We start from the raw sequence: 17,019 nt of genomic DNA on the forward strand, positions 1-17,019 counted from the left end.
GTAATGACTACTGCCTTGTAGCACTCTTCTGTAATCGTGAAGTTCTTTGAATGGATGGTTATGCCACACATCAACTCCATCATCCTAGACCCACTCTAATTTGCATACCGCCCCAACAGATCTATAGATGACGCGATCTCAATTGCACTCCACACTGCCTTCACCAACCTAGGTAAGGGGAATACCAATGTGAGAATACTGTTCATTGACTACAGCCCTGCGTTCAACACCATTGTCCCCTCCAAGCTCATCACCAAGCTTAGGACCCTGGGACTGAACACGTCAAACTGGATCCTGGTCTTCCTGACATGCTGACTCCAGGTGGTTCTGGTAGGCAACATCACCTCCGCCACGCTGATCCTCAACACGGGGGCCCCACAGGACTGTGTGCTTAATATCCTGTACTCCATGTTCACGCACGACTCCAACACCATCAAGTTTACCGACGACACAACGGTGGTAGGCCTGATTACCGGTGAAGATGAGCCGGCCTACAAGGAGGAGGTCAATGACCTGGAAGTGTGGTCCCGGGACAACAACCTCTCCCTCAACGTCAGTAAGGCCAAGAGGCTGATCATGGATTACAGGAAACGGGGCTGAGCACTCCCCCATCCACATCGCAGGGCTGCAGTGGAGCTGGTCGAAATGTTCAGGTTCCTCTTTGTCCAAATCACTAAAGACTAAAAATGGTCCACTCACACACGCACAGATGGGAAGAATCCAGGTAAAAGCTATGATCCCTTATTGATGGCACCTGTTAAATCCACTTCAATCAGTGTAGATGAAGGGGAGGAGACAAGTTAATCCATTGTGACATGGATTCTGTATGTGTGCCATTCAGAGGATGAATGGACAAGACAAGATTTAAGTGACTTTGAAAAGTAGCTGATATGTGTGTCAAGGGTTGCTGGGTTTTTCCACACTCAACAGTTTCCTGTGTATCAGGAATGTTCCACCACCCAAAGGACATCCAGCCAATGGCAGGCCAGTGGTCGAAAACGTGTCACTGATGAAAGAAGACAAATGGAGACTGACACATTGTGCAGAGCTACAGACGGGCTTGAGTTCGCACAACTTGAGTTTGTCAACCCAAGACCCATAAAAGAATACACGACTTGTCGTAGCTCGACACGAACGGGGTACGGCAGCCGACAAGAAACCGCGGTTGCAGTGGGCTACAGAACGAAAACACTGGACATTGAAGAACTGTGAAAACATTGCCTGGTCTGATGAATCCCGGTTCACTGTGTATTTTACACTGATGGAAGGATAGGGTACGGGGGAAACCACGGGTACATGCATCCATCATGCCGTGTGTCAACATTGCAGGCTGGTAGGGGTGTAATAGCGTGGGGTGTGTTTTCATGGCACACGTTGAGCCCCTTAATAAAAGTGGAGAAATGTTTGAATGCCACAGGATATCTGAACATCATTGCCAATCAGATGCATCCCTTCATGGCAGCAGTGTATCCATTTTTGAATGTATTTTTTCAGCAGGATAATGCCCCATGCCACAAGGCTAGGATTGCCCAGTAATGGTTCTCACGAACATGACCGTGAATTCAGCTTTCTGCAGTGGCCTGCCCAGTCACCAGATCTCAATCCAGTTGAGCATCTGTGGGATGAGATGGAACGAGCTATTCGGAGTAGAGATCCACTACCAGCCAACTTGATACAACTGTGGGAAGCATTGGCGTCAACATGGGCCAGCATCCCTGTGGAGCGCTTTCGATGACTTGTGGAGTCCATGCCCTGACGAACTGAGGCTGTTCTGAGGGCAAAAGGGCGTGCAACTCAATATTAGAAGGGTGTTCCTAATGTTTTGTGCACGCCGTGTGTATCAGGCGTTGTGAAAGGAAGGCCCAGAAAATTGCTCAAGACTCCAGTCACCCAAGCCAAGACTTCTCTTTGCTTCCGCACGGCAAGAGGTAACGGTGCATCAGGTCTGACACTAACAGGCTCCTGAACAGCTTCCAATCCCGAGCATTAAGACTGCTAAATATCTAACAGAATGGCCACACAGATTTTTTTATTTATTTAACTAGGCAAGTCAGTTAAGAACAAATTCTTATTTACAATGACGGCCTACTGGGGAACAGGTTAACTGCCTTGTTCAGGGGCAGAACAACAGATGTTTACCTTGTCAGCTCTGGGATTCAATCTAGCAATGCACACTCACAGCACTCTATACACTCACGCACTCTGACACACCAACACACACATGACATGTTTTTGTGGAAATTCTTACACAGGGACACTCCAAGTCAATCTTAATATTAATCATTGTTTCTTCGTCAGGGCGCTGGAGATGTTCCATCCAACTCAATGCACCATAGTAGACATGTCAATCAGGAGCTCTGCTTGGGCAGACCCGGCAGTTGTCTTATCTACGGCTATACACAGTCAAGTTATGTTTGCATGATTTAGCATAACGAATTAATCATTACCGCTTTGTTTCATAACATGTGACAGACCCAATACTGGTTCATAACATGTGACAGACCCATACTGGTTCATAACATGTGACAGACCCATACTGGTTCATAACATGTGACAGACCAATACTGGTTCATAATATATGACCGACCAATACTGGTTCATAACATGTGACAGACCAATACTGGTTCATAATATATGACCGACCAATACTGGTTCATAATATATGACCGACCAATACTGGTTCATAACATGTGACAGACCCATACTGGTTCATAATATATGACCGACCAATACTGGTTCATAATATATGACCGACCAATACTGGTTCATAACATGTGACAGACCAATACTGGTTCATAATATATGACCGACCAATACTGGTTCATAACATGTGACAGACCCATACTGGTTCATAACATGTGACAGACCCATACTGGTTCATAACATGTGACAGACCAATACTGGTTCATAATATATGACTGACCAATACTGGTTCATAACATGTGACAGACCCATACTGGTTCATAACATGTGACAGACCAATACTGGTTCATAATATATGACCGACCAATACTGGTTCATAACATGTGACAGACCCATACTGGTTCATAACATGTGACAGACCCATACTGGTTCATAACATGTGACAGACCAATACTGGTTCATAATATATGACCGACCAATACTGGTTCATAACATGTGACAGACCAATACTGGTTCATAACATGTGACAGACCAATACTGGTTCATAACATGTGACAGACCAATACTGGTTCATAACATGTGACAGACCAATACTGGTTCATAACATGTGACAGACCAATACTGGTTCATAACATGTGACAGACCAATACTGGTTCATAACATGTGACAGACCAATACTGGTTCATAACATGTGACAGACCAATACTGGTTCATAACATGTGACAGACCAATACTGGTTCATAATATATGACCGACCAATACTGGTTCATAACATTTGACAGACCAATACTGGTTCATAACATGTGACAGACCAATACTGGTTCATAACATGTGACAGACCAATACTGGTTCATAACATGTGACAGACCAATACTGGTTGACAGACCCATACTGGTTCATAACATGTGACAGACCAATACTGGTTCATAACATGTGACAGACCCATACTGGTTCATAACATGTGACAGACCAATACTGGTTCATAATATATGACCGACCAATACTGGTTCATAATATATGACAGACCAATACTGGTTCATAACATGTGACAGACCAATACTGGTTCATAACATGTGACAGACCAATACTGGTTCATAACATGACAGACCAATACTGGTTCATAACATGTGACAGACCAATACTGGTTCATAACATGTGACAGACCAATACTGGTTCATAACATGTGACAGACCAATACTGGTTCATAACATGTGACAGACCAATACTGGTTCATAACATGTGACAGACCAATACTGGTTCATAATATATGACCGACCAATACTGGTTCATAACATTTGACAGACCAATACTGGTTCATAACATGTGACAGACCAATACTGGTTCATAACATGTGACAGACCAATACTGGTTCATAACATGTGACAGACCAATACTGGTTCATAACATGTGACAGACCCATACTAGTTCATAACATGTGACAGACCAATACTGGTTCATAACATGTGACAGACCCATACTGGTTCATAACATGTGACAGACCAATACTGGTTCATAATATATGACCGACCAATACTGGTTCATAATATATGACCGACCAATACTGGTTCATAACATGTGACAGACCAATACTGGTTCATAATATATGACCGACCAATACTGGTTCATAATATATGACCGACCAATACTGGTTCATAACATGTGACAGACCCATAGTGGTTCATAATATATGACCGACCAATACTGGTTCATAATATATGACCGACCAATACTGGTTCATAACATGTGACAGACCAATACTGGTTCATAATATATGACCGACCAATACTGGTTCATAACATGTGACAGACCCATACTGGTTCATAACATGTGACAGACCCATACTGGTTCATAACATGTGACAGACCAATACTGGTTCATAATATATGACCGACCAATACTGGTTCATAACATGTGACAGACCCATACTGGTTCATAACATGTGACAGACCAATACTGGTTCATAATATATGACCGACCAATACTGGTTCATAACATGTGACAGACCCATACTGGTTCATAACATGTGACAGACCCATACTGGTTCATAACATGTGACAGACCAATACTGGTTCATAATATATGACCGACCAATACTGGTTCATAACATGTGACAGACCAATACTGGTTCATAACATGTGACAGACCAATACTGGTTCATAACATGTGACAGACCAATACTGGTTCATAACATGTGACAGACCAATACTGGTTCATAACATGTGACAGACCAATACTGGTTCATAACATGTGACAGACCAATACTGGTTCATAACATGTGACAGACCAATACTGGTTCATAACATGTGACAGACCAATACTGGTTCATAACATGTGACAGACCAATACTGGTTCATAATATATGACCGACCAATACTGGTTCATAACATTTGACAGACCAATACTGGTTCATAACATGTGACAGACCAATACTGGTTCATAACATGTGACAGACCAATACTGGTTCATAACATGTGACAGACCAATACTGGTTCATAACATGTGACAGACCAATACTGGTTCATAACATGTGACAGACCAATACTGGTTCATAACATGTGACAGACCAATACTGGTTCATAATATATGACCGACCAATACTGGTTCATAACATTTGACAGACCAATACTGGTTCATAACATGTGACAGACCAATACTGGTTCATAACATGTGACAGACCAATACTGGTTCATAACATGTGACAGACCAATACTGGTTCATAACATGTGACAGACCCATACTGGTTCATAACATGTGACAGACCAATACTGGTTCATAATATATGACCGACCAATACTGGTTCATAACATGTGACAGACCCATACTGGTTCATAACATGTGACAGACCAATACTGGTTCATAATATGTGACCGACCAATACTGGTTCATAACATGTGACAGACCAATACTGGTTCATAACATGTGACAGACCAATACTGGTTCATAACATTTGACAGACCAATACTGGTTCATAACATTTGACAGACCAAAACCTCACAAGGCTTCTTCTCTCTAAGCTGAGACCTTGAAACTGAGATATATTTCGTTCTCTAAACAAGGTTCTGGGCGTACTGCCAAATTGCAGCTAGTGATGAGTGAGGATTGTTCATTCAGCCAGTTGCATGAACATAGAAATTGGTTTATAGAACAGCACTTGAATAGAACACAGAAATGAGTTATCAGAAAAGCACAAACATTGAAATTCCCATTACACATGCACACACATTTATACTGACTCTACACACGCATACAATCTTAAGGGTATTAAATCAACTATATTTATAAAGCCCTTTTTACAACAGCAGATGTTACAAAGTGCTTATACAGAAACCCAGCCTAAAACTCCAACCAGCAAGCAATGCGGATGTAGAAGCAGGGGTAGGGGAGTGTCTGTTGAGTTAAACAATAGCCTGTGGCACTGCAACAGTTGATGGGCCTGTAGTTTCTTATTCCAGATTATACATTTCTTATTGGTAGCTGTTCACTCTTGAGGGGCTGGCTCTGGCTGAAATAGTGTACACAATCACTTCTCAATCAATTACTTTTTCTATAGAAGCCAACGTTGTAGCCTACCATAGGCAAAGTCGGCGAACTGCGAGTTTTTATTACATTAGTTAAATAACACTATAAACAGTATTAGTTTTATGATGGTACTCTGGTTCTGCGTCTCTCTACCGAATAGCTCTGTGCACACAGCGTCTAGCGTCCAGCGCTCTGATTGGTCCTGGGAGCTCCAGAGCGACGCGACGCTTTGGGAAACAGTGGCGCAGAGAGAGACGAGCTGTAGCGTAGCCTAGGTACCAGCACCGGAGGAGACCGGATAGAAAGTGATGTGATCTGATACGGGTAGCTACGTGAGGACTCGCGCTTAAAAAGTGGGGATCACTTCTCTGTTCTATATCCGTTTAGGCGGTGGCATAGAAGCACGATTGTCAAACGCGGTGAGTGAATTAATGTACATAAAATGTTGTGGTTGTGGCTGCGTTGCGCTGTTCGCCTTTCAGCGAACAGCGCAATGATGTGATGGGGAGAATCTTGGGTGGGAGAGAGACAACAGAAGATGTACTGCGTCTGTTATTGACACTGCCTTTGCAGCTTGTTTTCGGAATTGACAACAGATTGACGATCCTTCTTGCAATATAGGACGTTCCTGCTGGATTTAAATTGAAATCGGCGAGGCTGCAAGGATGATCGTAAGGATAGAAATGTAGACTGCTGTATCCTACAACGCACGTTAACGGAATGCAAAGGTACTCCACCCGTTTAGAGACGTCTCCTTGACATGGTTATAAGTTCGAAGGTTCTGCAGCCTATTATTGACGCGTTATGTTGGTGGCATATGTACAGCACAAGTATAATTTATTATTAGGTAACAATCCAATTATTAGCTTACAACACCTTTTTTTTTAAACTAAGGCCTACATTCAAGGCCTACACAAATTCCATTAAAGTGCTTTCTGTCTTAATATGTCTTAACTGGAGTGGGCCCAAGCCTGTTTCAGTAATATAGGCTACAGTACAGATCTATCAAGACAGTGTTTGAGGTGACTATGTTAAATATTCATGTGGATGCCACAGCAGCATCTGTTCATCACAGTGTGTGAACCACATCACAACACCGCTCTCTTTCCTATTTGGATTGAGATGTGCTATGCGTGTGTGTTGTTCTTCGGTCACACCGTGGCCGAGCTGTGAGAACTCACCTACTGAACCAACCTGTGACCTGCTTGAGTCGTGAGTGCCGCTCTGACACTTGTGGCTCACCAGAATGTCAATATGTAGAGGACACTAGACGGTATCACCTCCAGTAGAGTGAACGATTGGTTATTCTCTCAACTCCAGATCCTGATTATATCCTACAGTTACACTTTGAGGGTTGGTTTCCCAGACACAGATTAACCTTAGTCCTGGACTAAAACAGATGGTCAATGGAGAACCTCCATTGAAATAGTCTAGGACTAAGCTTCATCTGTGTCCGGGGAACAGCCCCTGAATCTTGTAGACATTTCTCAGCTGTTTAAAATGACACCGTTAGTTGACTTCCTGTCATATGGGTTGTATAGTACCATGTTTGGCAAGGTCTCATGAATGACCTACAGTGTTGGGAACACAAAGATGTGTGTGTTCCAGGACAGCAGCTGAGCTGAGTGGCGATGTGAGCTCAACGTCCCTGCTGAAAATTGCTGTGTCATTGTCCTCTCTCTCTCTCTCTCTCTCTCTCTCTCTCTCTCTCTCTCTCTCGCTCTCTCTCTCTCTAATAACATATATCTCTCCCCTATTTGTCTCGTGCCATTCTGCTAATTGAGACATGCAGCATCAGGAATAACACACAATCTCAGTATGGATCGAGTAGCTCTCTCCATCTCTGAGATTTATGCAAAGCAGGCATTTGAGCATTTGCATATTGGACAGTTGTTACCTTATCACCTGCTTCCTTGTCAGTTTTGGTGTTTTGCCCAGGACAGGGTATTTATGCTGTTCACAGCAGTTCTGCTTACTGGTGGAAATGGTGGGAAGAATGCATAGTGAGAGAAATGTCAAAAACTGTCCTGAAAACAGTAGCTGCAGGTATAATGTAACTTTGCAGAGAGAGACTTAATGTCCTTATGAGGACATGTTTTGTGTAAAATACACTATATTTACAAAACTATGCGGGAACCCCTTCAAATGAGTGGATTCGGCTATTTCAGCCACACCTGTTACTGACAGGTGTATGAAATCGAGCACACCGCCATGCAATCTCCATAGCAACACATTGGAAGTACAATGGCCTTACTGAAGAGATCAGTGACTTTCAACGTGGCATCGTCATAACAAGTCAGTTCGTCAAATTTCTGCCCTGCTAGAGCTTCCCCGGTCAACTGTAAGTGCTGTTATTGTGAAGTGGAAATGTCTAGGAGCAACAACGGCTCAGCCGCGAAGTGGTAGGCCACATAAGCTCACAGAACTGCGAGTGCTGTCCTCGGTTGCAACACTCACTACTGAGTTCCAAACTGCCACTAGAAGCATCATCAGCGCAAGAACTGTTCGTCGAGCAGCTGCACACAAGAGCACCATGCACAATGCCAAGTGTAGGCTGGAGTGGTGCAAAGCTCGCCGCCATTGGACTTTGGAGCAGTGGAAACGCGTTCTCTGGAGGGATTAATCACGCTTCACTGTCTGGAAGTCCGATGGACAAATCTGGGTTTTGGCGGATATCAGGTGAACGCTACCTGCCCAATGCATAGTGGCTACTGTAAAGTTTGGTGGATGAGTAATAATGGTCTCGATGATTCTGGGGGAAGCCCCTTTGGTTCAGCATGACAATGCCCCCATGCACAAAGCAAGGTCCATACAGAAATGGTTTGTCAAAATTGGTGTGGAAGAACTTGACTGGCCTGCACAGATCCCTGACCTCAACCCCATCGAACACCTTAGGGATTAATTGGAACTCCGACTGTGAGCCAGGCCTAATTGCCCAATATCAGTGCCTGACCTCACTAATGTTCTTGTGGCTGAATGGAAGCAAGTCCCCACTGCAATGTTCCAACATCTAGTGGAAAGTTTTCCCAGAAGAGTGGAGGCTGTTATAGCAGCAAAGGGGGGAACAACTCCATATTAATGCCCATTATTTTGGAATGAGACGTTCGACAAGCAGGTGCCCACATACTTTTGGTAATGTAGTGTATCTGGTAAAATTGTAGTTTACAGTATGTCTACAGTACAGGTAGTCTACAATAGTCTACTGATTGACCTTGTTGACATAATTTGTGCCATCTCTGAAAGAGGGAGAAGGAGAGAGCGGGAGGGAAGAGTTCCAGAAGCCCTACAGGTGCTCTCTGTCACCAAAACAACACCCAGAGAAGGGATGAGGGGCCCTCATGAGAAAGTGCATTGTGTGGGGATATTTACTCTTAAAAGGACCTCTCTCTCTCTTTTTCCAAGGGCTTGTCTTGTTTTCAAATCTGCTGTGCCTATTTTTTCCACCTTTTCGTTTGTTTACCCGTGTGTGTGTGTGTGTGTGTGTGTGTGTGTGTGTGTGTGTGTGTGTGTGTGTGTGTGTGTGTGTGTGTGTGTGTGTGTGTGTGTGCGTGCGTGCGTGCGTGCGTGCGTGCGTGCGTGCGTGCGTGCGTGCGTGCGTGCGTGCGTGCGTGCGTGCGTGCGTGCGTGCGTGCGTGCGGGCGGCGGGCGGGCGGGCGGGCGGGCGGGCGGGCGCGCGCGCGCATACTTACGTTGGTGAGGAGTATGATTGAATTGAAGAACCGAGTATAGTAAAACCAACCACTGACAGCCCTAAACTCAAAACCTTGTCTCTTCCCGACGGCATCTGAATTGACAATGATACTCCCTAGTCACCCCCCTCTCTCTCTTTCTCTCTGTCTGTGTCCATCTGGCTTTTCTAACACAGAGCTGAGACCCAGGGAGATGAAAGGGTCAGATAGAGAGTAGGACCTGCTCTGCAGCATGTCAGCATCTTGATCTAGCATAGGTATATGTTCCAACAGCATTCACCTTGGCATGGTGCTTCGGTTGTGGAGTGATACATTTACAGCGCTAAGCCTCATGATTGCCAAGCATGTCCAGAAAATAGAACCCAGGTTCCAGGCTTGGCACTGTGTTTTCAACTGACATATTGGCCAGATTGAGAAAGAGGGAGACGGAGGGTGTTGCTGTATTGGGCCACAGTTACAAAACACATGGCAGAGTGCGTCGATAAAACCTTTCGCTATTGGTTCGATGGGTTGCCAGAATGTTGAACAAAGCTTTTAATTCCGTGCTAGTGCCATGGCAACAGATCAATGCCAGTGAACCTGGTGGTCTGTAGGACTTTATGGAGCCATACGGAGTGTCTTTACTCATGTGTGCTTCCCATTTAGACTGGCAAAGTCATATGCTGCCTTGTCTTGTGTTTTACTCCTTATACCTCCAACTTAGTCCTGTGATACTCCTAACTCATCACACATGGAGAAGACGTGACTCAGGCCAAGTTTCCTTCAAGCACTGTGGTGGATAATGAAACGACATCACCAGTATCAGATGTCGAATTCCTATGAGAGCGTAGAGCTGGTGTGTGTGTGTGAGGGGGGGGCACACACACTCTTTTTCATAGCAGGTTAGGGGACTGAGGTTAAGGTCAGGAACAGGGTTAGGGTTAGCGAAAATGCTCTCCTAACCTGTCACGAAAATCTTTAAATCAAAGGAGGCGTACAAATAGTGTGTGTGTGTGTGTGGTACCCCTAGTGAGCCCTTCTTTCTTCTCTCTAGGTTTGCAGGGATTCCCTCTTCAGTTGACCTCTTAACCTCTCGTCACTCATGATGTCCGTCCACACACCCCAGCTCTCCCGCAGTGGCTCCTCCCCTTCTTCTGTAGGCTTGGCCAATCGCAGCGGTCCCCCTGCCGCCCCTCCCACCTCCCTCAGCCTGCGCTCCTCCTACAATCAACTCCTGGGCCATGACATCATAAAGGAGTCCCCTACCGCCATGGAAACGGGGAGTTCCGCCACTTTACCCAAGAGTCGCCATAGATACGCCATGACCAGTGTGCATAGCGCCATGGGACTGAGCGGCAGACGCCTCCCCACCAAGTCCTCTTCATCCTCTGCTCTCTACTCCTCCTCCTCTTCCTCATTCTTCTCCACCAACCCCAAGCTGGCAAAGGATGGTGCCAACCTGCAGCGGAAGGCCGAGACACAGCAACAGGAGCAGAGTAAAACCAACACAGAGGTCAAAGAGCAGGATGACATCATCACCCCCATACACAGCTCTGATTGGATGGAGGGGGAGAACGCACAGGACCCGCCTCCATTCTGTCGGAGGACAAAGAGCTTTCTGGAGTTCCATGAAAAGGAAGCGGACCCACCCAGTGGAGGAAACAAAGAGGAAGACTCTCCTGGTGGAGGCAATAAGGAAGAAGATCTTCCCAGCAAGGAAGAGGAGGAAGAGGATGAGAAGCACCCCTGCCCTGAGAAAGACCAGGTCAGCCCGGATAAAGACAGAGAGAGAACGGAGGAGGAGAAACAGACCCCAAAACAGGAGGATTACAAAGAGGAAGAGGATGCCACTCCAACTGCTGCACAGCCTCTACTACAGGGGGTCCCCTCTCCCGCCATCTCTCCCCTAAACAATCTCAGCTGGGCCCAAGAGAACAAGATCCAGAGTTGCCCCCCACTTCAGGGCAGAGAGGAGGCCCTAACCCAGGCCCAGGGTCACCCACACAGCATTGAGACGCCCCCCAAACTCCCCCGAAGTGCACAGGCTCCCCCGCCCAGAGTGATCATGGTGGAGCTGCACCCCAACAATGAGAACCCGTACCTCCACCGCCCCCCCTCTGTACCCCATAAGCAGCCCAGGGGGGAGGAGAGCACCCCTCTTCTGCTCCAGATCCCCCCATCATCCTTCAGCCCGGACCCAGAGAGAGGAGCTCCTAAGCTGGGTAGTCTAGGTACGAAAGTGGAGTCTCCCCTGGAGGATGAGGACTCCAGCTGGACCACCCTGTCCCAAGAGAGCCCATCCCCTCAGACCCCGCAAGAAATAGGTGAGAGGATTAGACACCTTCTGATTAGCTGGCTGGCTGACTGATTGTCTGTCAGCAACACGTGACAATGGAGAGCCCTCAGAACAAGTTGGTCGGGGCGAGGGGGGGTTGAGATTCACCGAGAGAGGGAGCAGAAGAAGAGAGAGTAGTGAGACATGAAGAGATGACAGTTGAGAGAAATGGTGGAAAGGGTAGAGAGAGAGGGGCAAAGAGAGGAGAAGGAGAGAGGGAAGAGGAGAGAGAGAGAAGGGTGAAAAGAGGAGAGGCATAGAGAGAGGTAAAGAGTGGAGAGGGAAAGAGAGAGGACAGGGGGGAGAGGAAGAGAGAGAAAAGTCAAGAGAGGACAAAGGCCTCCCTTTGGGTGCTAATACAGAGATTAGGGTTGCTATGGCAACAGAACAGGATGACCACCTCAGAATTTACCTAGACAACCGTCTGTGTATTTGACCTAGACAACCGTCTGTGTATTTGACTGTGTCTAAGTTGTGTCAGTGTGCAGTTTAGTATACGTGTGTGTGCTTATCTGTGTATTTCTTCCCCTATCCGATTCAGTTTGCCTACATGCCCAATTGCGTATGTCTGTGGCTACAGGTGAATGTGTATTTGTGTGTGTGTGTTGTATTAGTGTGTGTGCGTATGTTTGTTACTGTCTGTTGGTGTATTAATGTGTGTGTGTGTGTGTGTGTGTGTGTGTGTGTGTGTGTGTGTGTGTGTGTGTGTGTGTGTGTGTGTGTGTGTGTGTGTGTGTGTGTGTGTGTGTGTGTGTGTGTGTGTGTGTGTGTGTGTGTGTGTGTGTGTGTGTGTGTGTGATATACAGCAGATGTGTGGGGTGAGGGGGACCTTCCCCCAGGCTGGCGTGAGGTCACAAACATATCAGAGGTCTACTTCTGGCATGTCCCTACTGGCACCACCCAGTATGACCGCCCTGTCTCCACCACCAACGAACACACACACCTCCACTCACTCCCTGACTCACAGCAGGGCGACACAGTCAGCCTGAGACCGCTCAGCGAGGTGAGGCTGGACACACATACACACACACACCGTACTGTCTGTACACACACTCACACACACACACCACACACATACTTGCTCTGAGTCCTGTTCCTCGAGTTCCTCTGATAAAGTCATGTCTCTCTTTCTCTCTCTCTTTCGCTCCTTCTATTTCTCTTTCTCGCTCTCTCTCTCCTTCTCTTTTCCCCTCTCTCTTTATTTCTCTCTCTCTCTCTCTCTCTCTCTCTCTCTCTCTCTCTCTCTCTCTCTCTCTCTCTCTCTGTCTCTCTCTGTCTCTCTCCTTCTCTCTCTCTCTCTCTCTCTCTCTCTCTCTCTCTCTCTCTCTCTCTCTCTCTCTCTCTCTCTCTCTGTCTCTCTCCTCTCTCTCTCTCTCTCTCTCTCTCTCTCTCTCTCTCTCTCTCTCTCTCTCTGTCTCTCTCCTTCTCTCTCTCTCTCTCTCTCTCTCTCTCTCTCTCTCTCTCTCTCTCTCTCTCTCTCTCTCTCTCTCTCTCTCTCCCTCTCCCTCTTTCTCTCTCTCTTTTCCCTTCTCCTTCTCTCTGCAGCGTCCCAGCAGTTTGGTATCAGACAGTTCAGTGGAACCTGTGCCCTCTCCCTCCGGCTCCTCCTCCTCCTCTCCCTCTGATATCATTCTGCCTGTCCGAGGCTTTGACAACACCACCTGCACTGTCAGTATAAGACAACACACTACGAATGGCACCACTTACACAGGCTCAGAATTGACTGAAATCATATGTGTGCCTTACAAATCAGGATATGTAATAGATAATAAAAACGAATCAATAATGCTCATATAAAATATTAATCAGATATGACTGTGCCCCTCTCTCTCTCTCTCTCTCTCTTCCTCTCTCTCTCTAGGAGCTGAAGGACTACCCAGTGTATCCTGACCCTAGCCTGAAAGCTTTTGAAGGAGCTACTCTCCGTTACGCCTCACTGAGACTGCAGTAAACCACACATCACAAAAAATACACTCACCCAAACACACACCATAAAACACCCAGACATACACAGTATTTACCAGACATTCAGTAAAGCCTGTATTTCTGGTTGGCCCATTATCACATTTCTTCTTGCCTTTTAACACTTTGCTGGTGTCTTTGCTCATGGTTGCCTCTCCCTCTGTAGCCCTTCCCAGTTAGATACAGTGGACCTCAACAGTGCCTGCACTGACCCAGAGGGACAGGTGAGAATTTATTAATCACTGATTGTACAAGGTTGGATTTGGTCGAAAACAATGGGATGCTAACCATGCTGTCACCTATCCAGTGTTCACGGAGGGAAGGGAGCTGGGGTGATCTCTTTCTCCGTGGCACTGCCACCTATTGGTCATTTGGTGAACTACTATCCAGTGCCAAGGCTCTGTGGCTGAATGGGAGGTTTTGGTGCCCCCTGCTGGATTAATGGTGTATGTACATGCTCCCCAACAGAGAAGGAGGGGTGTGTGGTGGGGGGAGGCACACATAGTACGTTCAAGTTTGATGAGGAGGACAATTGGTAGTGAGAATGAAGAGAAGGTAAAGAGAGGGAGGAGAAAAAGAGGAGGAAGAGAGGAAGGATAGAGAGAAAACAATTCGGCCTAATGCACCTGTCACCATGCTGACTGGGAATTGCTCTGTTGAACGTGCCACACAACATAATCGGATGATGGAACCATTGAAAAGTGCCGGATGTGCGCGTGCGTTTCGTGTACATCTGTGTGTGTTGCAGTCTGTGTCCATGTTTGTCCCTGTGTGAGAGTTGGAACAACCGGGGTCTGTCCCTAAAGAGACGATTAATGTGTTGTGGTGCTCTGAGGGACGGCTGGCTCTGGGCTGCGCTGACCCACACAGCCTATTATATTTCATACACTGTCACAATACTCTCTCACTCTCTGCTACCCTCGCTGCATGTCCCCTGGACCTTTTACCAATTTAAAGAGAACGTTTTTCTGTGTCATTGTAGGGGGAGGTGTGCGTTTGTGTGTGTGGTTTTGTATTAGTGTTTATTAATTCATTGCTCCATCTATGTGTGTGTATATTAGTCATTCCCAGTGCGTTCTCTGGGCTGGGTGGAGATGGCAGAGAGAGACCTGGCAGAGGGGAGGAGCAGTGTGGCTGTCCATCACTGTATCAGGCAGTTGTCGTACTGTAGGAGGGACATACGAGACTCGGCAGGTGTCTGGGGAGAGGTGAGGACCTGTGTGTGTGTGGGGGGTATGCATGGTGTGTTGCTTCCATCCCTCTCCTCGCCCCAACTTGGCCTTGAACCAGGCAACCGCTGAACACATCAACAACAACTCCCATGAGGCATCATTAGTAATCGGTCCACAACAGCTGCGGCTCTTGCAGAACAAGTTCAAGGTCTCAGAGCGAGCGACGTTACCGATTGGAAACGCTCTAACGCGCACCGCTAACTAGCTAAACATTTCCCACCGGTTACACAAGCTTGCGTGCGTTCACTTGTGTGTGTGCGTGCGTGTGTGTATGCACTTTGTGACTGTTTTAGGAAGTGCCATACAGATGCAATTTGATTGATTGATGTATTGATTGATTGATGTATTGATTTATATATTGATTGACGTATTGGTCTATTGATGTATTGATTGATTGATTGATGTATTGATTGATTGATGTATTGATTTATATATTGATTGACGTATTGGTCTATTGATGTATTGATTGATTGATTGATGTATTGATTGATTGATGTATTGATTTATATATTGATTGACGTATTGGTCTATTGATGTATTGATTGATTGATTGATGTATTGATTGATTGATGTATTGATTTATATATTGATTGATTGGTCTATTGATGTATTGATTGATTGATTGATGTATTGATTGATGTATTGATTTATATATTGATTGACGTATTGGTCTATTGATGTATTGATTGATTGATTGATGTATTGATTGATTGATGTATTGATTTATATATTGATTGATTGGTCTATTGATGTATTGATTGATTGATTGATGTATTGATTGATTGACGTATTGATTGATTGATTGATTGATATTATTTGATTGATATTGATTTATATATTGATTGACGTATTGGTCTATTGATGTATTGATTGATTGATTGATGTATTGATTGATTGATGTATTGATGTATTGAGTGATAGATTGATGCATTGATTAATTGATGGATTAATTGATGTATTGATTGATGTATTGATTGATTGATGTATTGATTGATTGACATATTGATTGATTGATGTATTGCTTGATTGATGTATTGATCTATTGATATAACGATGTATTGATTGATTGATGTATTGATCTATTGATATAACGATGTATTGATTGATTGATGTATTGATTGATGTATTGATCGTCCCATCAGGGTAAAGGCATGCTGCTGGTGCTCCAGGACCGTGATCTGACCCTGGTCCACCCGGACGACCGCAGCATGCTCCACTCTCAGCCAATCAGCAGCATCCGTGTGTGGGGCGTCGGCCGAGACCACGACAGGTGAGAAAGACAGAGGGACATGTCTTATAGGATAGGTTGAACTTTAATGTCCCAGAGGGGCAAATTGTTTCTCACACAATAAATGTGTGGGAAATACACCATACCCTTGTATTACACCTAGTAGCAAAGGGACTGGATACCCTTTATTACATCTATTACACCTAGTAGCAAAGGGACTGGATACCCTTTATTACATCTATTACACCTAGTGAATATCCTTTATTACATCTATTACACCTAGTAGCACACCTAGTGAATATCCTTTATTACATCTATTACACCTAGTAGCACACCTAGTGAATATCCTTTATTACATCTATTACACCTAGTAGCACACCTAGTGAATATCCTTTATTACATCTATTACACCTAGTAGCACACCTAGTGAAT

The 17,019-nt window shown here is 45.4% G+C and overlaps 1 protein-coding gene across 6 annotated transcripts in view; it reads left to right on the forward strand.

Annotated features, from left to right (window-relative positions):
- The first annotated feature begins 6,408 nt into the window (after positions 1-6,408).
- LOC123993305 (amyloid beta precursor protein binding family B member 2-like) overlaps positions 6,409-17,019 on the forward strand; it is a 65,391-nt gene continuing 54,780 nt past the window's right edge. For 2 of the 6 annotated variants that reach the window (XM_046295311.1, XM_046295314.1), the window contains exons 1-8: positions 6,409-6,581; positions 10,885-12,154; positions 12,972-13,168; positions 13,711-13,833; positions 14,027-14,112; positions 14,294-14,351; positions 15,189-15,335; positions 16,502-16,629. In XM_046295311.1, the coding sequence (XP_046151267.1) occupies positions 10,933-12,154; positions 12,972-13,168; positions 13,711-13,833; positions 14,027-14,112; positions 14,294-14,351; positions 15,189-15,335; positions 16,502-16,629 (1,961 nt within the window). In that variant the 5' untranslated portion in view covers positions 6,409-6,581; positions 10,885-10,932. Of the gene's footprint in view, positions 6,582-6,783; positions 6,891-10,884; positions 12,155-12,971; positions 13,169-13,710; positions 13,834-14,026; positions 14,113-14,293; positions 14,352-15,188; positions 15,336-16,501; positions 16,630-17,019 lie in introns of all 6 variants that reach the window. The other 4 variants (XM_046295315.1, XM_046295316.1, XM_046295312.1 and 1 more) reach the window with 3 other exon arrangements.

The sequence above is a fragment of the Oncorhynchus gorbuscha genome, linkage group LG13 (assembly GCF_021184085.1).
Source record: "Oncorhynchus gorbuscha isolate QuinsamMale2020 ecotype Even-year linkage group LG13, OgorEven_v1.0, whole genome shotgun sequence".
Taxonomy (NCBI): domain Eukaryota; kingdom Metazoa; phylum Chordata; class Actinopteri; order Salmoniformes; family Salmonidae; genus Oncorhynchus; species Oncorhynchus gorbuscha.